The 22,891-nt window shown below is 35.6% G+C and overlaps 2 protein-coding genes across 2 annotated transcripts in view; one reads left to right on the top strand and one right to left on the bottom strand.

The window, feature by feature from the left end:
• LOC124526286 (olfactory receptor 13C4-like) overlaps positions 1–22,891 on the top strand; it is an 80,393-nt gene that overhangs the window by 36,696 nt on the left and 20,806 nt on the right. Inside the window, exons 2-3 of the mRNA XM_047099189.1 lie at positions 5,473–5,487; positions 15,539–15,559. Of these exons, the coding sequence (XP_046955145.1) occupies positions 5,473–5,487; positions 15,539–15,559 (36 nt within the window). The remainder of the gene's footprint in view (positions 1–5,472; positions 5,488–15,538; positions 15,560–22,891) is intronic.
• LOC124526295 (olfactory receptor 13C8) lies at positions 16,206–17,171 on the bottom strand. The gene has a single exon (XM_047099200.1). It carries the CDS (start codon positions 17,163–17,165, stop codon positions 16,206–16,208), a length of 960 nt encoding a protein of 319 aa, XP_046955156.1. The 5' UTR covers positions 17,166–17,171.

Genomic DNA, 22,891 nt, shown 5'->3' with positions numbered 1-22,891 from the left:
TCAGTATCTTAGGATTCTCTAGAGATGAAGGTCCCAGACTTCTGCACATTCTAAAGACCCAATTATCTTCACTTAAAAAAAACTTTCCCAACCATACATTTCTTGGAATATTCATTGAATATGGCTGTATTTGATGGCTTCTACAGAAGCCGAGGTTGGAATCAGAATATGTCCAAAATATCTCAGAAGAGTTCACCTTTACACAAGAATTTGTTTTTCATTTTATTCCACAAATAATACAAGGTCAATCTTAATAGACTCCTATATAGTCATTCCACCTCTTTAAACTTTTTTTATTTTCATATTTTTGTTAGTTCTAGACCTTGCACTATACATTTTTTCTTTATACCAGTATAATCATAGTATACATTTTAGTTTTTGCCACTTTATAGCAATGTTTTTGTGATTTTTCATAGTCTCTGCAATATTCCTTTATTAGATTTGAAGAATAATTAAGTGGAATTACTATAATATAAGTACAATTTTAATAGTATTGAATATTTTAATTTGTCTCATATTTTATGAGATCTTGATGTAATGACCACTGATGTCTATGTATTAGGCTATCTAGTCTACTTTTCCTTCTACTGAAAACTCAGACCTTATGTTAAATCTCTAGAGATTAAGACTATAGAATGAAAGTGTGAGAATTGAGAGAATTTTTAGTGCATATGCCAAAAATGCCACTGACGTATTTGCACAGATAATTTTTTGTGTATTTTATAGAACCAGAGAAGGTGTTTATTCTTTTCTGCTTGTATAAAACATGACTTTTAGCTTTTCATTTTTGTGATTGCCAGTTAGATTGAGCATTTCTTTTATGTTTATTTATTGCTTATATTTTCTCTTTTGTTGTCCATCCACACAATTTTCTTAACTATGTTGGTATTTTGATAGCTTACCTCTTAACTATGAACACTTAAGAGATTAACATTTTCTTCTTCACATTTTTTGCAAATTTTTTTGAACTTGTGGTTTTCCTTCTTATTTTTGTCTTCTTATTTTAATTTTCATTGAGGTAAGATTATCATATGATCCCTAAAAAAATATGAATGAAATTTTCTTCTATGACTTCATTTTTTTGTCTTATTTATATAACTATATTATTTATGTTTAATGCATGGAAAATATTTATATTTTTTAAATATTATTTTTCCAGAATACTTTATTAAAAATTTCTCATACCTTTCCCCTCCTTATTCACTCATGAAGTATTTTCTGAGCACCTATTATGGACCTGGCACTATAACAACATTGAGATGAACTTGGACATAGCTGATAGAAAAATATAGGTTCAGAAATATAGGTTCAAACATTTCAAAGATAAACATGAGAAGCATATTATATATCTTAAAGTTTCTGCCTTTATCTGTAATTTAAATCCTCTTATGCTTAACATTGGGTAACATGTTTTATAATGGCTACATAGTTGTCTGTTATATTTACATTTCAAGATTTACTTAATCTATTCTCAAATAATGGGCATTTTTCTTGGTTTCATTTTTTACTACTATAAACAATGCCGCAATAATAATTGTAACATTCCAAAAGGAATGCTTATATTTTATTAATTTTTAGATTAATCTCAATAACTTTCATGGTGGATTATGATTAATGAATTATGAAAGGGGAGGTAAAGATAATTAAATGCATACTCTAATACAGTCATTCTAGTGAAACAGTAAAATTCATTTAGAATTGGATCATAGAACTGGAAATCATCTTTACATTAACTTAGTTCTAAGCCATATGAGATGACAAAGACACATGTACAGTATGGTTGATATTCATCTTCTACCCCCAAACCCAGTGATGGTTAGAGCATTTTATGAGGCCACACAGCTTGTTTTGGGGCAGACCTCATCATCAGAAATTTCTTTACATTTAACTGTATATATAACTCTCTGTAATAAACTCTCATCTTTCCTAGTGGAACTACAAAAAGCATATGCTTCTTTTTCATGACAGCTTTTTAATTTTTTTTTAGATTGCTATTTCTGAGTCTTTTTCTCTTTATTGAAGTATAATTGACATAAACATTATTTTCAGGGAAAATAACCCCATAATTATTTGACATTTGTATACAATGCAAAATTATCACCACAATAAATCTAGTTACTAGCTCACATCATACAAAGTTACTTCTTTTTTCCTTGTGAAGGGAACTTTTAAGATTTACTTTCTTAGCATCTTTCAAAATTTCAATACGTTATTGTCTGTAGCCACCATACTGTACATTACATCCCCATGACTTGTTTATTTTGTAACTTGAATTTTGTACCTCTTGATCTCCACTTATTTCACCCCCTTCTCCCCATCCCTCTGGCACCACTCAATATGATTTATGTATCTATGAATATTGTTTTGTTTGTTCATTTGTTTTGTTTTTGGATTCCACATAGAAGTGAAATTACGCAGTATTTGCCTTTCTTTGATTTATTTCACTTAGCATAAAACCCTCAAGGTCCATTCATGCTGTCACAAATGGCAAAATTTCATTTTTTTATGGCTGAGTAGTATACTATTGTGTGTATATTTGTGTGTGTGTGTGTGTGTGTGTGTGTGTGTGTATGTATCTTTATTCATTCTTCTATTGATATAGGTTGACTGTTGTAAATAATGCTTCACTGAAACTAGAGGTTCATATATCATTGTGAATTAGAGGTTTTGTTTTCTTTGGATAAATACCCAGAAGTGGAATTGCTAGATCATATATATGGTAGTTCTATTAATTTTTTTAGGAATTTCGATACTGTTTGCCATAGTGGCTGCACCAACTGTGCACAAGATTTCCTTCTCTCCATATCCTCACTAACACTTGTCATTTCTTGTCCTTTTGATGATAGCCATTCTCACAGGTGTAAATATCTCATTGTGGTTTTCACTTGCATTTTTCTGATGATTAGTGATGTTGAGCATTTTTCATGTACCTGTTGTTCATCTGTATGTCTTCTTTGGAAAAATGTCTATTCAAGTCCTCTGCCCATTTTTTATTAGATGTTATTTTGATATTGAGTTGTATGAGTTTTTAAAAATATTTTGGATGTTAATCCCTTATTGGTTATATCATTTGTTGGATATATTGGAGAAGCAAATATCCTCTCCCATTCAGTAGGTTGCCTTTTAATTTTGTTGATGGTTTTCTTCACTGTGCAGAAGCTTTTTAGTTTGATGTAGTCCCATTTGTTTAATTTTGCTTTTGTTGCCATTTCCTATGGAGTCAGATTAAAAAATATGTATCACCAAGATCAATGTCAAGGAGCTTACTCCCTATGTTTGCTTCTAGGAGTTTCATGGTTTCTGGCCTTTCACTCAAGTCCTTAATCTATTTTGAATTGATTTTTGTGTATGGTGTAAGATAGTGGTCTATTTTTATTCTTTTGCATTTAGCTTTCTAATTTTCCCAACACTGTTAATTAAAAGACTGTCCTTTCCCCATTGTGTATTCTTGCCACCTTTGTTGTGAACTAATTGACCATATATGTGTGGGTTTAATTTTGGGCTTTCTATTCTTGTTCCATTGATCTGCATACCAGTTTTTATGCCAATAACATAGTTTTTTGATTACTATAGTTTAGTAGTACAGTTTGAAATTAGGGTGCATGATGCCTCCACCTTTGTTATTTCTTAAGATTGCTTTGGCTATTTGGAATCTTTTGTGGTTCCACACAAATTTGAGTATTATTTTTTCTATTACTGTCAATCTCTCCCATTAGGTCTCTTAATATTTGCTTTATATATTTAGGTGTTTCTATGTTGGGTACATAGATATTTACAAATGCTATATATTCTTGGATTGACCCCATTATCATTATGTAATGCCTTTTTTTGTCTTTTATTAGTCTTTGTATGAAAAGTCTATTTTATCAGGGGTGCCTGGGTGGCTCAATCAGTTAAGTGTCTGACTTTGGCTCAGGTCATGATCTCGCAGTTCGTGAATTCAAGCCCTGTGGTGGGTTCTGTGCTGACAGCTCGGAACCTGGAGCCTGCTTCAGATTCTGTGTCCCCCCCCGCCCCCCTCTGTTCCTCTCCTGTTCCCACTCTGTCTCTCTCTTTCTCAAAAATAAATAAAGAATAAAAAAAAATTTTAAGTCTGTTTTATCTGATGTAAGCAGAGCTATCCCAGCTTTCCACTGGCTTCCATTTGCATGAAACATCTTTTTCCATCCCTTCACTTCCAGTGTGTGTGTACCATTATATCTGAAATGAGTATTTATAGGCAGCATATAGACAGGTCTTATTTATTTAACCATTCATCCAATTTACCTTTTTTGATTGGAGAATTTAACTTTACATTTAAGTTATTCACATTTAATTTTTGTTAGGTATGTACTTCTTGCCATTTTGTTAACATTCCAGTGTTTTGCCATTCTTCTCTGTGCTTTTCTTTTCTTGTTTTCTTCCCTTTTGGTTTGATGATTTTCTATAGTGTGATGATAAGAGACCTGTCTCATTCCTTTTGTGTATCTACTATTGTTTTTTACTTTGTGGTTACCATGTGGCATTAGTTTCCTTTCTTTACAGCTTAAAGGAATGCCTGTAACATTTCTTGTTGGCCCAGTTTAGTGGTGATAAACTGCTTTAGCTTTTGTTTCTCTGGAAAGCACTTTCTCTTTCCCTAAATTCTGAATGATAACCTTGATAGGTACAGTATTCTTGGTTGGATTTTTTTCCCCTTCAGCACTTTGAATACATCATGCCACTCCCTTCTGGCCCTTAAAGTTTCTGTTGAGAAATATGGTGATACTGTAATGGGGATTCCCTTGTATGTAACAAGTTGTTTTTCTCTTCCTTCTTTTAAGATTCTCTCTTTATCTTTAAATCTTCACATTTAATTATGTGTTTTGGTGTGGGTCTCTTTGGATTTATGTTTGTTTGGAACTCTCTGGGCTTCTTGGATCTGGATATCTGTTTCCTTCTTGAATTAGGGAAGTTTTCAGAATTATTTCTTCAAATACATTTTCTTCCCCCCTTCTCCTTTTGGTACCTCTGTAATGAGAATGTTATTCTGTTCGATGTTGACCCATGTTTACTTCTTAGAACTCTTTTTCTTTTTCTGCTTTTTTGAGGTAGTTCCACTTCCTTGTCTTCCAGATCACTGATTCCTTCTTCTCCTTTATCTTGTCTGGTGTTGAAAATCTCTAGTGTATTTTTCAGTTCAGTTATTGCATTCTTTAGGCTCTGTGACTTCTGTTTGGTACTTTCTTAGATTCTCTGTCTCTTTGTTGAAGTTCTCATCATGTTCATCCATTCTTCTCCTGAGTTTGGTGATCATCTTTATGATCATTATTTTGAATTCTTTATCAAGTAATTACTTATCTCTATTTCATTACAGTTTGTTTCTGGGGTTTTATCTTGCTTTTTCATTTGGAACATATTCCCCTCTCTCCTCATTTTGCTTGACTCTCTGTGTTTCTATGGATTAGGAAAAATAGCTATCTCTCCCAGTGTTAAAGGAGTGGCCATGTGTAGGAGGTGAAACATTGTGTAACCTTGCCCTAGCTTTGGTTGTCTCTCAAACTTTCGTGAATGTCTAAGCAAAGTGATTTATTCTTGATAGATATTCTTGTTGAGTGCCAAGTCCTCTTATTGTTCCAGAGGGAAAGAAGTCAGTCAGCAACTAGTTTCAGGCTGATTGAAATCTAGACCCACAGGTAGCAATAAATACAGTACTATGAAACAAAATTTATAAACTCTGCTGGCCTTCAGACCAGGTGATCTGGAGACAGTTTCCAGACAGGTATATGAGCTCTTTTCTGGGAGGTACTGGCAAGCTATAGTGAGGCTAAAGGAGAATGCAAAGATGGAATTCCCTGGCCTATGTTCCCTGAGAGTACTTCTGTACCCTCTAGATGTATTGTCATCCTGAAGCCTTCTCCTTAGGCTGAAGCTCCAGGACAAGTAAATGGGCCTTTTTTTTTTTTTCACAGGAAGACTTGGAATGTGTTTTGGTATTCTGTCTGTGCAGTGCTCTGGAGGTGATAACCTGCCAAGAACTGTCTCTCCAGTTGTTTCAGACCCATGGGGCCCAGAAATGCAATCCTGTGTCACCAGAGTCAGGCACAGAAAGGGTGTTCCCTCTGTGGGCTATGCACATCAACTGGTTTTATTAGAGCTGTGGAAGGAAGTGTGGGAGATAAGTACTTGTTTTTCTTCTCTGGCCCAGCATTGGGCTGGCCTAGGGGCAGAGCCCACCCATCAGCACTAGCTGGGTAGAGGGAGAGCACAAAAATTGCACCTGTAAGCACTAGTGCTAGCATGGTAGAGGGGGAATGCAAAAATAGGCCCACTAGTGCCATTGTTCCTGAGTGAGTTCTAACAGGCTCCTGCCCCTCTGGCAGACACTTTAAGATTAGTAAATGAATCTCCTTCACATATGGTCTAGGTAATTTTCTAGCTGTTGCTTTTGTGCTGGGTCCTGGGGTGAATGACTCTGTGCATAAGCTTTTTAAGAGCAGTATCAGTTCCCTATATGGCCCTATGTTACCCCTGGATGTAAGCCCCACTTGTTTTCAAGGCCAGATGTTGTGGGGGCTCATTTCTCTGTTGCAGGTACCAAGAGTTAAGGTGCCTGATGTGAGGCACAAACCCCTTGCTTCTCAGGGAGAAACTTTGTAATATCCCTCCTGATTGTGGGTCATTAACACAGGGACAGGGTGGTGATGAGATTTTTGGTGCCACCACATCTCTGTCTCTCCAATCTTGATTTAACCTTTTATTCTTTGTTGTGGAAAATCTATTTAGTTTTCAGTTTTCAGCTTTCAGGTCTTTTTCAGAAGGAGTTATTTCATATGTAGGTATAGGTTTGTAGTGTCCATGGGAGGAGATGAGTTCAGGATCTTCCTATGCCACCATCTTGAGCTGCCTCCCTCTGAGTCTTTCTTGCACCAGGTTACAATTCTTTGTTCCTTCCTTCAGCCATTCTCCATGTGTTTGATTAAAATACTTAAGAACATGTAGTACTAAAGAGATTATTTTAGGATTATGAGGCTCTTTGTGGTAAATAAAGTTATCTCTAATGTATTATGTTCTGGTTACTGGTTTTGCCTGACTCTGTAGGAGCAAAGCATTTTATGCCATTTTTTATGTCATTTAGGAGACAGAGTAAAGTGGTTGAGAACATTGGATTCTGGAGTTATGGACAGTCTAGTTTGTTAAGCACTACCTCAATGCCCTTAGTGAGGTTGCTATACCTCTCTAGACCTATGTTCCATGTCTGTACAATGAGGAACTTAAAAACTCCTAATATTGTTAGGAGTTAAAACTCTCAGAATGTTGTTATTCTGAGAATTACTGAGGCAATGCATTTGAAGAATTTAACACAGTTATGGATGCATAGTAGGTACTCAATAAAAGTGCTTGCTATTTTAATTATGTTGAATATTTAAATATGCATTTTTCTATAATAGAAAGAATTTTGCTCTGGAGTTGGATACATATGTGTTAGGACCTCAGTTTCCTGGCTTGTAACTTGTTGACCTTGAGTAAGATACTTGAATTGTAAAGTGAGTATTATAACTACCTTGTAAGGCTGTTATGTGATAAAAACTACATATCATGTTTTTTGGTATTTAATAGATACTCCATAGAAGATAGTTAACTTGTTGTGTTTGATTATGAGTTGGTGAATCTGAGTATAGTTTGCCTAATGTTGATGCTACAAGTAGTCACTCTATTGGTTTTCGTAAATAAAACAGGCATGTAATCATTCTGCTTCAATATGAAGCTATAAAAATCAATAGAGCATCAAAGTGAATCACTGCCACCAAAGAATGGAATCTATTTTTTGATGAGTTGGGGAAAATACATATTGCTTGTGTGAGACAAAATTGTATAACTTATTGAATTTGATTACACAAAATCTTGACAAATGATTTCTGATAACTTCATCTAAATTAGAGGAGGCATATTTTTCTTGATAAGTGTATTCAAGTCAGTTTAACTCAACAGGCACATTGGCAGACGAAAAAGCTGTGGGAGACACAAATATGAGTAATGTAGAGCTCAGACAAGTCATGAGCTCCTGCTTAAAATGACATTTCTGCCACGGTTCCTAACTGGCCTTGCAGCTTTCACTCTGTCTTTCTTCAACATATTTTCCAGATAGCATGGTGGATCTTCTTAAAATGTGATTCACATCAAACTTCCACTCTGCTTATAGCTTAATATACATTCCAGCTGGATTTCTGTTCTGATTAATTGTTGCCTGTGCCTTCCTTACTTATTAAATGTTTTTAATGAGTATCATCTCTTGTCAGGGCTTAGTTTTACATTCATTCTCAAACTTTGAAATGGCCACAACTGGATATCTTGTGAGGACTACTTTCTAGACAGTGAGAAGACAGAAGATATTACAATCTGACTACACATTCTCTACTTTCACATGCAGCACAGTTTCCTGTAAAATTACATGTAAGACATTTGGAAGAAGTAGGACTCATACGTTCAAGGGTCAGGGCTGTCATTCCCATGTTCATATTTGAGTGCTCCAATTGTAGCCAGGTAGCACATTTTATTCCTTCTGGAGCTTTGTGTGGAGTGGGAGTGGGTGAGAGCAGGGTATGACTGGAGCACAAGAGTTGGCAGGTGAGCATGGCCAATTCTCTTCTCACTGCAGATTCCTGTGTCCAGGGCTACCAGATACCAAAGAGACAGATGCTGATACATTTTTATTTGTTGGGTACTATGTAATATTAATACAGTTGTGTTATATTCAGTACAAATATTCTGTCAGTGGATGATCTCATGGATATCTGTCATATAGCTACTCTTAAAAATCTTGGATTCTCCATATTAAAAATCTTTAAAAAATGCATTCTGCATATTAAAATTTCTATAATAGATTTCACATATCTAGTTGCAGATGAACAACTAGTTTGTTTTTGTAACTCCCAAAAGAACACTAAGGGAACAGGTTGCTCTTTGGGGGTGGTCATGATTGTTTCTGGAACCCATGGGGGAGGGGAAGGAAAAAAAAAAAAAAAAAGGACGTTAGAGTGGGAGAGAGCCAAAGCATAAGAGACTGTTAAAAACTGAGAACAAACTGAGGGTTGATGGGGGGTGGGAGGGAGGGGCGGGTGGGTGATGGGTATTGAGGAGGGCACCTTTTGGGATGAGCACTGGGTGTTGTATGGAAACCAATTTGTCAATAAACTTCATAAAAAAAAAAAAGTGATTCTGAATTGATGTGATGAGCACAGTCCTGTTACAAAGTTGTGCTGATTAGTATGGTTTTTTATTTATCATTCTTTGTTTATTTGCCATTTATCATCTTACTGGTTCTGAGCTGAGCACTTAACTTCTGCCATATTTAAATGTCATTATAGATTATATAAATTCTGAGTTAGAAAAAATTCTTAATACTTACTGAATCCTACTTAGGTGCTTCAAGATTCTCTATTATAGTGCCCTGTCCTATGGTTTTCCTGGATTTATGTGACTCTTGGAGAAAAAGTACTCTTTGTTTCAAAAGTTAGATCATTCTGTTTTAAAATCATAACATTAAGAGTCCCTTATGTTTTGGCTCCCTCCCTCTCTAACCTTTTTTTTTCTTCTTTTTTTCCTTCCCCTCCCCCATGGTATTCTCTTAAAAACTGAGAACAAACTGAGGGTTGATGGGGGGTGGGAAGGAGAGGTGGGTGGGTGATGGGTATTGAGGAGGGCACCTGTTGGGATGAGCACTGGGTGTTGTATGGAAACCAATTTGACAATAAATTTCATATTAAAAAATCATAACATTAATAATATGGGCCCTTAATTTACCAGGATGAAAGTGAACTATCTATATGATTTCATGTCTCTCAGGAGTCACAAACTCAAATATCTTCATGGATTTGCAATGATTGTACTTGAGTAAAGCAAGTGGGGTTTAAAGCTTTATGAGGGAGTGACAACTGTGGCAAATCTCCTTAATTCTATGTGACTAAACAAAAAGCATCTGCTTTAATATCCCCTTCCTATTAGAAGTTTATCACTTCTGACTCTCTATTCAATGTTTTTATCAGAATATGTATTCTTTACCTTGTCTACTTATATTTTATTAATGATTTCTTGATGGAAGTGCAAAGAGAACTGCTTTCTCTTCACAGAATAAGATGAATCCACTTTTAGAATTTTCCACATGATGATCTCATATACTCTTTTCTTTACTGTTTAGTTGTAACTAAAGAGGAGAAATGAATCTCCTAGGAACAGTCCCAGATTCCCTCCAGAAAACTTGTGGACAGAAGAGTGTTGTTAAAAAGTTGCAAGCTTACTTTAACAAGCTTGACTTTAGACTGTTGCAAACACATGGGATCCCATCCCTATGTAACCTATTTGTACCTTGATATAAGATAGAAGTAGGTCAGTCAACTTTTAATGATGTCCTCTGAGATGTAGTTTCTTGCTCAGGTGTAAATATCAGACTGTGTTTTATATTCCCATGGGAAGAGATTACCAGGCTATGAGATAACAAGTAAAACAGAAACAAGGTCTTCCTAGGTCGGTTGGCCTCTTTGGATCCCCCATGTTTTGCATAATTAGAGGTCATATAGTGCTGGAAATTGTGTCCTTTGGTATTTTCTAAAGAGATAGATAGGAAGGTCTTCTGGCAGCCAGAAACACTGAGATACATGATGGAGTGATGAAAAATGTATGAAATTTGTAGTCTGTTTAGCTGTGCTCTAATCCCCACTGTGCCACTTCCAAGCTATATGACCTAGGAAATTTGTGTAATTTTTCTTGGACTACACATTCCTGGTTATAGTTGAACTTCTCCCTATTCCTCTGGCTCCTTGGTTTTTCAAACTAAGACCCTTTTTTCTAGAGTGAGAGAAGCTCTGTAAAATGTGGGTAAATAAGCTGGTACATTTAATCTTTAAGACGAATGAAAAAAACTGAGGTTCAGAGAAGTTAAACTACTTACATAGGCTAAAGGATTAGTAAGGTAGATGTGGAGGTGAGATTCCAAGCTAAATAGTTTGCATATTCCATATGCTGTCTATTAGTTTCTTCCTCTTTTGATAAACTAAAAATTCTTACGCCCTAAAAATTCATCTTCCCTGAAGTGCATCACACTGAAAACTCATGACCTTAGGTTTCTTCAGCAGTTTTCTGGTTGGTTAATACACTTGGTTCCTGGTGATATCATCTGTTACCTGTAAGTATGGGGATCATTGAGTTCCTAAGGAGGATGATGCAATACTGGGCTCAAGACAAAGTCAAAATATTATCCACTCTTATTCATTGCCTTTGGCACAATCATCGAAAGCTTGATCACCATAACCTGCTGAATTCACCTATATATACAGCTAACAACTTTGGGGAAATTCTAAGTAAGGCTAAATCCAATTAGAATATCTTACCCTTCTTGCTCTCTAATACCTTTGAATTAATTTTCCTCATTCAGAAGCAACTGAACTTCAAGATATTTCCCTTATGACTAGTAGGAAATAAGAAAATATATGTCTTTATAATCAAGACATATTGATTGTGGTTGAAATCTGTGGTTGAAAACTAGTTTTCCCACTTCGCATCAGTATGATCTTAACTTCTTTGTGTCTTAGTCTTTTCATCTATAAATTAAGAACAAGAAGATATATCTTTCAAGATTATTGTGAATATTTAGTAAGAAATAATAACCTGTGGATATATAGCACAATGCCTTGCACGTTGACTTTGCATTAAAAATTGTTTACATTGTTCCATGTCCTTATCTTCCTTTTCTTTTTGTTTCCTTCTTTCTCTAGCCAAGTTGCCTATAAGAATTTAAGTATAAACCTTTCCCTCAAAAAACCTGCTCTTTCTATATCTGATAAATTTTATTATTTATTTTATTTTTTATTTTTTAAAATTTACATCCAAATTAGTTAGCATATAGTGCAACAATGATTTCAGGAGTAGATTCCTTAGTGCCCCTTACCCATTTAGCCCATCCCCCCTCCACAACCCCCCCCCCCGTAACCCTCATTTTGTTCTCCATATTTATGAGTCTCTTCTGTTTTGTCTCCCTCCCTGCTTTTATATTATTTTTGTTTCCCTTCGTTTATGTTCATCTGTTTTGTCTCTTAAAGTCCTCATATGAGTGAAGTCATATGATTTTTGTCTTTCTCTGACTGACTAATTTCACTTAGCATAATACCCTCCAGGTCCACCCACGTAGTTGCAAATGGCAAGATTTCATTCTTTTTGATTGCCGAGAAATACTCCATTGTATGTATATATATATATATATATATATATATATATATATATATACACACCACATCTTCTTTATCCATTCATCCATCGATGGACACTTGGGCTCTTTCCTTACTTTGGCTATTGTGGATAGTGCTGCTATAAACATGGGGGTGCATGTGTCCCTTCGAAACAGCATACCTGTATCCGTGGATAAATGCCTAGTAGTGCAATTGCTGGGTCGTAGGGTAGTTCCATTTTTAGTTTTTTGAGGAACCTCCATACTCTTTTCCAGAGTGGCTGCATGAGCTTGCATTCCCACCAACAATGCAAAAGAGATCCTCCTTCTCCGCATCCTTGCCAACATCTGTTGTTGCCTGAGTTGTTAATGTTAGCCATTCTGACAGGTGTAAGGTGATATCTGATTAGAGTTTTGATTTGTATTTCCCTGATGATGAGTTATGTGGAGCATTTTTTCATGTGTTGGTTGGCCATCTGGATGTCTTCTTTGGAGAAGTGTCTATTCATGTCTTTTGCCCATTTCTTCACTGGATTATTTGTTTTTTGGGTGTTGAGTTTGATAAGTTCTTTATAGATCTTGGATACTAACCCTTTATCTGTTATGTCATTTGCAAATATCTTCTCCCATTCTGTCGGTTGCCTTTTAGTTTGGCTGATTGTTTCCTTCGCTGTGTGGAAGCTTTTTATTTTGATGAGGTCCCAATAGTTCATTTTTGCTTTTGTTTCCCTTGCCTCCGGAGACGTGTTGAATAAGAAGTTGCTGTGGGCGAGGTCGAAGAGGTTTTGCCTCTCTTACTTTCCCCTTTGCTCATTTATTTTGTTTCTTAAATTCCACATATGAGTGAAATCATATTTTTCTTTCTGACTGACTTATTTCACTTAGCATAATACACTCTAGTTGCATCCATGTTGTTGCAAATGGCAAAATTTTATTCTTTCTGATGGCTGGGTAATATTCCATTATATATATTAATATAATATATACATACATATATATATGTATATATATGTGTGTGTGTGTACATATATATATATATATATATATATATATATATATCCTATTTATCCATTCATTAGTTGATACAGATTTGGGGTCTTTCCAGAATATAGCCTTTTCAATATAATTTCTTTGAAATTTGCTGATTCTTACTTTTGGTCTAATAAAATATCAAATTTTGTATATGTTCTATATGTGCTTTAGAAGAATGTGTATGCCATTGTAGTTGGCTTGTTAAGCTTGTTAATTCTGTTGTTCAAATCAAAGACTTCTCTCTCACATTCTGGTTGTGGCTGCAGATATTTCTACATTTCTGGATCTAATATCTTTCTTCTGTACAGTTGGAGAAATATTAGATCATTAAAGAGTTATCCTGAGGACCCAATAGTATGATCTTGATAAAGTATTTGGAAACTATATGTGTCCTCTTGAAATTGTTTTTTTTTCATTCTGATATTTACTTACTTCTGCATTAATTTAATAAATTTACAGAAATAGTGTACTATGCCAGACATAAAACTTAGGTGGGTGCTAGATATGTATTAGTGGGGAAAAAAAGTTATACTTTTATTTTTCTCAAAGTTCTAAGTTTATCCTTTCTTACAAGTATTTAGGGTTGGTGAACCACTCAATGTTCTCCTTTCATATGAGTATATGACTTTTACTATGTTATTTTAGAATATACTAAAGAGACCTTCATAGTAATCTACATTTTAGAAACAAGAAAGCAACTGCAGAAGAAATACAAATGTCTTGCCCAGTACCTTCTGTTATTTATTTGTGTATGGGAATCATAGTCTGACCAAATACACTGTTTATGCTCTAATTCACTACATTTCTCAAGCAGAGAATTGCATATTTTACTGCTCTTAAAGATACCTAGACTGAACACTTGACTCATGAGTATTCATTTACTGGAAGTAAAAGCTGAGTGACAGATTCAAACCTCTGAGGAGGTGGCACTCGTAGGCTGCTGATTCTGAGTTATAGAGAAGAAATGAAAACTGAAACCAATATTGGAAGCAGCTAAGGAGCTGCCATTGTCATGGTGAAGAACCCTATCTGGAATGATGCTGACAGGAAGAAAAGAGTAGGGAAACTCAAGGCTCTTGTCATCAGCCAGCCTCCCATTCTCCAGTAACTCTTTAGCAAGAATTTAACAGAAACTAGCTAGCAGGGGCTCTGGGTTGGCTCAGTCAGTTAAGCATCGGACACTTTAGTTCAGCTCAGGTCTTGATCTCAGGGTTGTGAGTTCAATCCTTGCATTGGTCTCCATGCTCAGTGTGAAGCCTACGTAAAAAGAAAAAAAAAAAAAAAGCTAGCTAGCAGAGAGAAAGTGGCTTTCAGTGACCCAGTCCTAATTCACAAAACAGAGCATAGAAAAGTGGATTTGAAGTTGAGAGACAATGGTTTAATGGCATTAAAATTCCTCCATAAAAAATAAGGATGAAAAATTTGCACTTGCTCAAAGCTTTCTGACCTATTAAAGTTCACTCAACACTACTAATAATAAAACAACTAATGCTTATTGGATGTTTAGGATATTCCAGGCACTATTTAGCACTATGAATGAATTAATCTTCTGAAGTAACATTAATTACCCATTAACAGGAAAGGAAGATATTATGGGCTTACTCTTTGAGTTTAAAAGTAGTTATAGTCTTACTTTAGATTTGTGTTCTATATTTCAAATCCCATAGACTCTTCAAAGGGCTAGATAAAAGGAGTGCTTTCTTCTATTGACATATCTCACTCAATTGCTTCAATGGAAATGGGGCTTCTGTACTCACACTGGCACTGCCCCACACGGCTGCACTCTTCAGTCAATAGAGATCATCTCAGTTTTGGGCCGTCTTTGTCTTTTCAACACCAAAACTCTATAGCTCTGTAGTTTATTGAGCGACTTGACTCCTTTCCTTTTGCTATGTCTTATCTTTTTATTGAAACTTTTGTTAATTACCAGTTCTGTCTAGTTCTCCTACTGCTTGGGAACTATGTGTTCCAGTGCAGAGTAGGAAAGAAGTTCTCATTGCAACCTGGTCTCTTGTCAAAGTCCAAGAGGAACTGTGCTACCACATCACCTCTATTTTATTCTGTTAAAACTTAGGATGCATTCCCAAGGGACTCTATTAGTTACTTTAGACTCATTATATACCAAATCCAGAAAAGTTATGGTAGCTAGTTAAAAAAACCTCTTCCTCTACATTATAATACACATCACATAGAAAATAAAAGGTAATATTTTAACAAAGCCAATATAGTTTATTTAGAAAATATTACATTGAATCAGCTTTATTTTTGAATAACCTTTGTTACGTCAGATATGACAGATACACATTTCTACTCTTACCCAAGATATAGTTCATTTATTTATTAAAATAAGTAACTATATATATTGAGCATCTGTTATGTGCCAGGCTCTATTCTGGTCTTTGGGATGCTATAGGGTAATAAACAAACAAGTTTTTACTCTCAGTGAGCTTATATAATGGACACAGACAGTAACAAATGAATAAATTAAAAATCAATATATAATATGCCATGTGCCAATTAATATTCCTTTTGCATAATTAATTAAAAGTGTACTTATTTTAGGTTACAGAATATTTTTAGTACACTTTTTTTACTGAATGTTTACGTCTTTATTACATATTTCTGTTTCAGTATTGTTTTTTCTTTAATTTTTTACTTTAATCCCAGTTAGTTAACACAGTGTTATATTAATGTCAAGTGATTTTAGTCTACCTTTTGCCTGTATTATTTTCTAAATGTTTAAGAGTGACTATATTTTGCTGGGGATTCCTAAGAGATTTTCACATTTTGCATTTACATAATAGTATTTTTTAAAACCACAAGCATGTTTTATTTCTGCAGTTAAAACAAAAAGCTAATAGTAACAACATCCACCAAAATATTTCTGTCAGATGATTTTGAATGCCACATGGTGAATTTGTTTTCACATAGTAATGTTCTCTTTTCAAATTTTGTGTCTGCAGCAGCTTTGGATTTACATAGTGTAAATCTGTACTCAGATTCCATCAGAGTTTTTTCTACCCACCATGTTCTTCACTGCAGCCTTTACATCCTTGTTTCTCAGACTATAGATGAGAGGATTGAGCATGGGGGCCATTACTCCATAGAAGAGAGAGATGAGGGCCTCAATGATGTCTTGATTATCAGCATCAACAGAACTTTTAGACTTGGGCTTTGCGTACATGAAGAAGATAGTTCCATAGAATATAATCACTACTGTTAGGTGGGCGGAGCAGGTGGAGAAGGCCTTACGTTTTCCTTTGGTGGAGGGGATCCTCAATATAGTGGTGACAATAAAAATGTAAGATATAGAAATTACTAGCAGTGGCATAACCAGAACAATCAGATTTGACCCTGCCATGCTGATCACATTGATTGAAATATCAGCACAAGCCAGTTTTAGGATAGCTAGAATTTCACAGACAAAATGGTTAATGACATTACTAGTACAGAATGGTAACTGCATTGCGAGAGATGTCTGCACCACTGAGTCCACAAGCCCAGTGACCCAGGATCCAGCTGCCATGGGCAGGTAGGCATTTTTGCTCATGATGACAGAGTATCTCAGTGGGTAGCAGATGGCTACATAGCGGTCGAGTGCCATCATACCTAGAAGCACACACTCTGTGGCCCCCATGGCAAAGGAGAGAAACATTTGCACCATGCACCCAGAGAAGGAAACCCTTTTCCTTCCTGTCAGAAAACTGTCAAGAATTAGTGGGACAGAGGAGCTTGTGTAACAAATGTCCAGGAAGGAAAGATTACAAAGGAAGAAATACATGGGGGTGTGCAAGTGAGAATCACAGATGATTACTGAGATAAGGATTCCATTTCCCAGAAGGATCATCAGGTACATCCACAAAACTAGCGCAAAGAAAACTGTCTGGAGCTTTGGGTGGGCAGAAAGCCCAACAAGGACAAATTCTGTCAGCATGGAATCATTGGTCCTTTCCATATTACATATATTCCTTCTCCAATAGCACTCTATGGATGATAGGATAGAAATTTGTTAATACAGTATCTGCAAGAGCTACCTCTTTTAAGAATCATATTCTGTGTCACTGCAGTTCTATATTTGGGTATAACAATATAACTCTGGGGCAGCTTTCTCACTCTAAACTCAGGCCACTAGAGCAGAATCCTAACCTGATCATCTCAGGGTTAAGAGAGAGTACATTTGATTATAGGACATTTGGATCCCAAACCAGTTTATGGCTGTTCCAACTAGTTCTGCCTCTTAACATACTGACTGCACACCAATTTAGTGTCTATAGTCTGGATGCAGAAGAGAGATGTAGTTTGATTGACAGTCTTTTCTGCAGTGTTTTAAGTTTTGAGTTAGAGGTCAATATTTTACATGCAGAAGATATGGTATAAAAAATCTACATTTTCAGCCTGTCTTCAAATAAATTATAATATTTAAAAACATTACACCTATTTCCATGATGGAGCTCAATTACAACTTGCCCATTCTTATTTGAAGCATGTTCTCCATGACACCAGATTACCCTCCTATCTCTCTTACCTGCTTGTCACTGGAGGTGAATATTAGTTGCCAGTAAATATGTTATTCTCAGTTGATCTCAACCATTTATAATACCTGATGGGATTGTATATGTATTTGAATTCTTGACTCATGGCTGCAGGACCAATGTATCCGGTAGGCATAGTAGGCCTATCATACTGTTAGAAGCCTATGAAAATGTTTTTCTTTCTTTTAAAATCTGAATAAAACTGAGTTTTTAAGCTTTAGTACATAATATTAGTATATTTATCTTTATATGAAAGCAGATGTAAAATACAACTTTTAATATTATCTCATGGAAGAAAGGGCCAGTCAAAGTCATAATGTGGTCCTATATAATCATATCCCTTTTTAGACCTCATTTTGGCTGCTGGTGGTAATAAGTAGTATTACCTATCTGCACATAGCCTCCTTGAGCACAGCCGTCTCACTGGAGGGACGTATCCTTATATTGCTACAGTATCTACCTTAATATGATAATGAAGTATGTGTTTAAATAAATAGTTTTCTTTAATAGAAAGAAATTGAGGGCGACTGGGTGGCTCAGTTGGTTAAGCATTCAAATTCAGTTCAGGTCATGATATCGCAGTTCATGAATTCAAGCCCCACATCCGGCTCTCTGCTGTCCGCACAGAACCTGCTCCAGAACCTCTGTCTTACTCTCTCTTTGGCCCTCCCCTGCTCTCTCTCTCCTAAAAATAAAATAAATATTTAAAAAATTTCTTAAAGAAAGAGAAATTAAAAGTGCTTACAAAGCCATTTTTATCATGAGTAAATATAATGTAGATTGTAGATTCCTCTTAATTTGTTTATTTTCACCTCATGCAAGGACTATCACTTAGGGATCAACTGTAATAATAGTGCTTTCATTCAAAATGTACACATTTAACTAAACCAGTGATACGTAGCCATTATTTTTTAGCAAATCAAATTTATACAGAAGCATAATATGTAAAGCAAACAAGAAATTTTCTCTGATTGAAGTTATACTGGTTTGCCAGAGAAGACAGAGTACTATTCATTTAGTTCCTTATTTACATTTCCTCCTTCAGTTTGGTTTAAGAGGATTCCAGGGGCACCTGGGTGGCTCAGTTAGTTAAGCATCCGACTTCGGCTCATGTCATGACCTCACGGTTGGTGGGTTCGAGCCCCTCATTAGGTCATGATCTCATGGTTTTGGGTTTGAACTGTTCTGACAGCTCAGAGCCTGGAGCCTGCTTCGGATTCTGTGTCTCCCTCTCTCTCTGCCGTTCCCCCGCTCACACTCTGTCTCTCTCTCTCTTTCTCTGTCTCTCTCAAAACTAAACATTAAAGAAAAAAAAATTTAAGAGGATTCCAAAGGGCATAGTTTTAAAATCACCTATGTCATGACTTAGATATAATAATAATCTGCATTTAATAGTTTTATTAGAAATGATAATAATAAAATAGGAATTTATGTATTGATTACTCAATGTCAGATACATATCTAAATGCTTTTATTCATAACAATCCATGGAAGGAGGGATTATTATTGTATGATATATAGATTTTCCTTCCTTAAACATTTGGTAAACATCACAAGTAAATCATGATATAAATAGATGAAAGAAAATTAAAATTAATTATTTCAAGAGATGCAGGAAATAAATTTGGTGGAGGTCAATTCATAATTTCATATTAACTATTTGAAGTTCCACAAACATAGGATAACTTCTTAATCTTGAAATAAAACTATATGCCAAGAACCTATAAAAATTAGTCACTAATAATTAAGGCAGTTTATTATACATTTTCATTACCTGTAATAAGATAAAAGATCCCCACTCTTACATGGACTTGATAGTCCTGGTCAAAATAGTAAGGCAAGAAAATGGCAGAAGTAGCAACAAAAAGGGGTGCCTGAGTGGCTCAGTCAGTTAAGCATCCCATCCTTGATTTCTGCTCAGCTCATGATCTCACAGTTTGTGAGTTCGAGTCCCATGTCCAGCTCTGCCCTGACAGTGAGGAGCCTGCTTGGGATTCACTTTCACCCTCTCTCTCTGATCCTCCCCTGCCCTCTCTCTCAAAATAAATAAATTAAATTAAAAAAAGAAGTAGCAACAAAATGATACTAACAAATGTATAAGAAATAATGAGAAAAATTAGACTTCTGGAAGTAAGATCAATGGAAAAATTAGTAGTCCTCTTTATGGTAATAAGGAATGATTAGCAAATATAATAAAAATAAATATAATAAGATTAACAAAAAATATAAAACATCTGGGTTTTGACCTAATAAAGCATGCACAGGACATTTACAGAAATGATCTAAAAATTATAATAAAGAGCATAGCAGATGTAAGGAATTGAAAAAGTATAGCATGTTAATATATGGAATAAAAATGTAAGGCTGCCATTTTCTCCCAAATTAGTCTCTACACTCAATTAAATATATACAAAAATGTAGCTGAAATTTTTTGAGGAATGGGAGTATTCATCCTAAAATTTATGTGGAAGAATAAAAACACAGTTAATTTTACAACGAAAAATAAGGGGAGCGTCCATATTTGAAACATACTGCAAAGCTACAGTAATAAAAATATTATGAAAACGGATCAAGGACACTTAAGTAGTCCGTTGGAAAGGAAATCTCAGATACAGACACTAGTATATGGGAATTTGATAAATCATAAAACTGTCAACCCAAAGTAGTCAAGAAGGGATGGCTTAGTAGATCATGTAAGGAAATATCTTTAGATATGGATAAAAGATAAAAATTAGATCCTAGGATTACCATACGTAAAAGTGGAAACCAGATGAATTAACAATTTAAATGTGAAAAAGAGAAATTACAAAATTAATAAAAGGCAATATAGAGAATCTTTGTAAACTTATAGTGGAGGAAAAACACTTTTAAAACAAAATCCAAGTAGCATAAACTATGAAGCAAAACTTGGTAGACTTAATCCAATGAAGGACCTCAGAGATAAAGTTAACAGACTGCAGAAGATAGTTACGCTATCTAACTGAATACACTACTAACTTGTCTGACAAGTAACCCTCTTGATGGAATATACAAAAAGGGGAAAAAAAGAAAAAAAACGCAAAAATAAAAACCTCTTTTGTTAACCCAAAAGATAAAGCTTTAAACCAATGGAAAATTGGTGAAATGACATGAATTAGTCATTTATGGAAGAGATTTCCTAAGTGACTGATGAATATATGGAAAAATCTCATGCTTCGCAAATCTGAAAAATGCTCATTAAAACAGCCATGCGATATCGTTCATGTTCATTACCAAAGTAGATGATACTAAAAGTTGGCAAGATGTGGGGAGGTAGAATTCTGTTGGGAGCGTACACTGGTATACTGAAAACTCTCTGGTTCTATTAAAATTGGGTAGGACTCAGTGATTCTTGTCCTGGGAAGATGACCCAGATACGTTTTTGCCCAGGACTATAAGGACACAAGCATAACGATGCTCAGCATTGCATGGTTTGTGACAAAAGGAGTTTGGAGGCAAACTGGATGCCCATCCTCAGAGTAATGGTTCTACCACATGAGAGCATGCCATATGGAGCACTTTGCAGAAATGAGAATTAAATTAACTAGACGTCCATACAGCAACATAAATAGATCTTGGAAGAAGTGTTTAAAAAGTAAGCAATACTGTGATTTATAACACAATAAAATTTACATAGAAATTTAAAATATGTACCTTACAAGGTACATGTATTTTTAGGGACAAATCAAACACATAAGTGCTTAGTAGAATCAGTGATTATGGGAGATGTAGGAGGCTTTGTAAAGACTGGAAATAATGTACGGAGGAATATAAAATAAATACAAAGGAGTATGAGTAACTAAAGTCTAAGTTTAAAAGGAAACAAATAAAAACACATAAAAATCATAGAGAGCAATATAGGACATATGCTAGTGAAGGAGCTCTGATAAAAATATAGTTTTAGGGGCACCTGGGTGGCTCAGTCAGCTAAGCATCTGACTTGATTATGGCTCAGGTTATGATCTCATGGTCATGAGATCAAGCCCCATGTTGGGCTCCATGCTGGGTGTGGAGCCTGCTTAAGATTCTCTCTCTCTCTCTCTCTCTCTCTCTCTCTCTCCCTCTCTCCCTCTCTCCCCTCCTCTTTCCCTCTTTCTGTCTCAAAAAAGAATTAAGACAAAAAAATTTAATGTAGTTTTAGTATAGTGGACTATCATAAATGTAAGAACAAAGGAAAATTGACTTCTGACTCCATAAAAAACAACACACAATGGATTGGGGGGAAAATAAGGCATTTAAAAGAAAAAAAATGGGTTAAAGTTTAGTTAGATCAGACATTTGCAAAATAACGTTTTAAATCTAGCTAAAGAAAAGTCAGGCATAAAATGGTTCCAAGTCTTGTGGTCCTGTTGGAAAGGTTATCCTTAATGTAGAGATAAATGAATGTGGAGTTTGTATTAGCCTGATTCCACTAAATATGTTATTCATATCAATAACTCCCTTGATTTGGTTCAGTGTTGCTCTTCTTTTTTGTTAAGCTTATTTATTGGTTGGTTGGTTGGTTGGTTGGTTGGTTGGTTGGTTTACTCAGTGTGGAGCCCAGTGGGGGCTCAAACTCATGAACCATGAGACAGTCACCCAGGCGCCCCTCAGTGTTTCCCTTCTGATGATACTGAGAAACTGGGCATCCAGGTCACTGTGTAGAAGGAATAAGTGGACTAAGCAGAGGAATTAGGTGGCGGCTCTCCAAAAGAATTGGCTATTCTATTTCTTTATTATTATAATATTATTATTATTTGAGAGAGAGAGAATGAGTGTACATGTTAGCTGGGAAAAGGAGCAGAGGGAGAGAGAAAGAGAATCTTAAGCAGGCTCCACATTGAGCACCCCCAACCCCACGCAAGGCTCCATTCCATGACACTGGGATCACGACCTGAGGCAAAATCAAGAGTGGGACACTCAACTGACTGACCCATCCAGGCACCCCACCATTCTATTTCTCATTGTAAAGTGTAGTACTCTGCTTCATAATAGTACCTGTGAATGAATGTGAATCAACCCCTGTGAATGAGATACAGACTCATCCTGTTCTAACCAACAATTTTGAGTGTACGAGGGAAAAGAACAGAATGTGGACCTTGATAAAACCACACCACACCACACCACACCACACCACACCACACCACACCAC

Source organism: Lynx rufus, unplaced genomic scaffold, assembly GCF_022079265.1.
Source record: "Lynx rufus isolate CCGP_SWC_20201006 ecotype Redwood Valley unplaced genomic scaffold, mLynRuf1.p SCAF_10, whole genome shotgun sequence".
In the NCBI taxonomy this organism is placed as follows: Eukaryota; Metazoa; Chordata; class Mammalia; order Carnivora; family Felidae; genus Lynx; species Lynx rufus.
The sequence above is the reverse complement of the archived record's forward strand: the minus strand, read 5'-3'. Positions and strand labels throughout refer to the sequence as shown.

Excerpts from the sequence above, each read along its gene's own strand:
- LOC124526295 (XM_047099200.1), bottom strand. The coding sequence starts at position 17,165 with ATGGAAAGGACCAATGATTCCATGCTGACAGAATTTGTCCTTGTTGGG.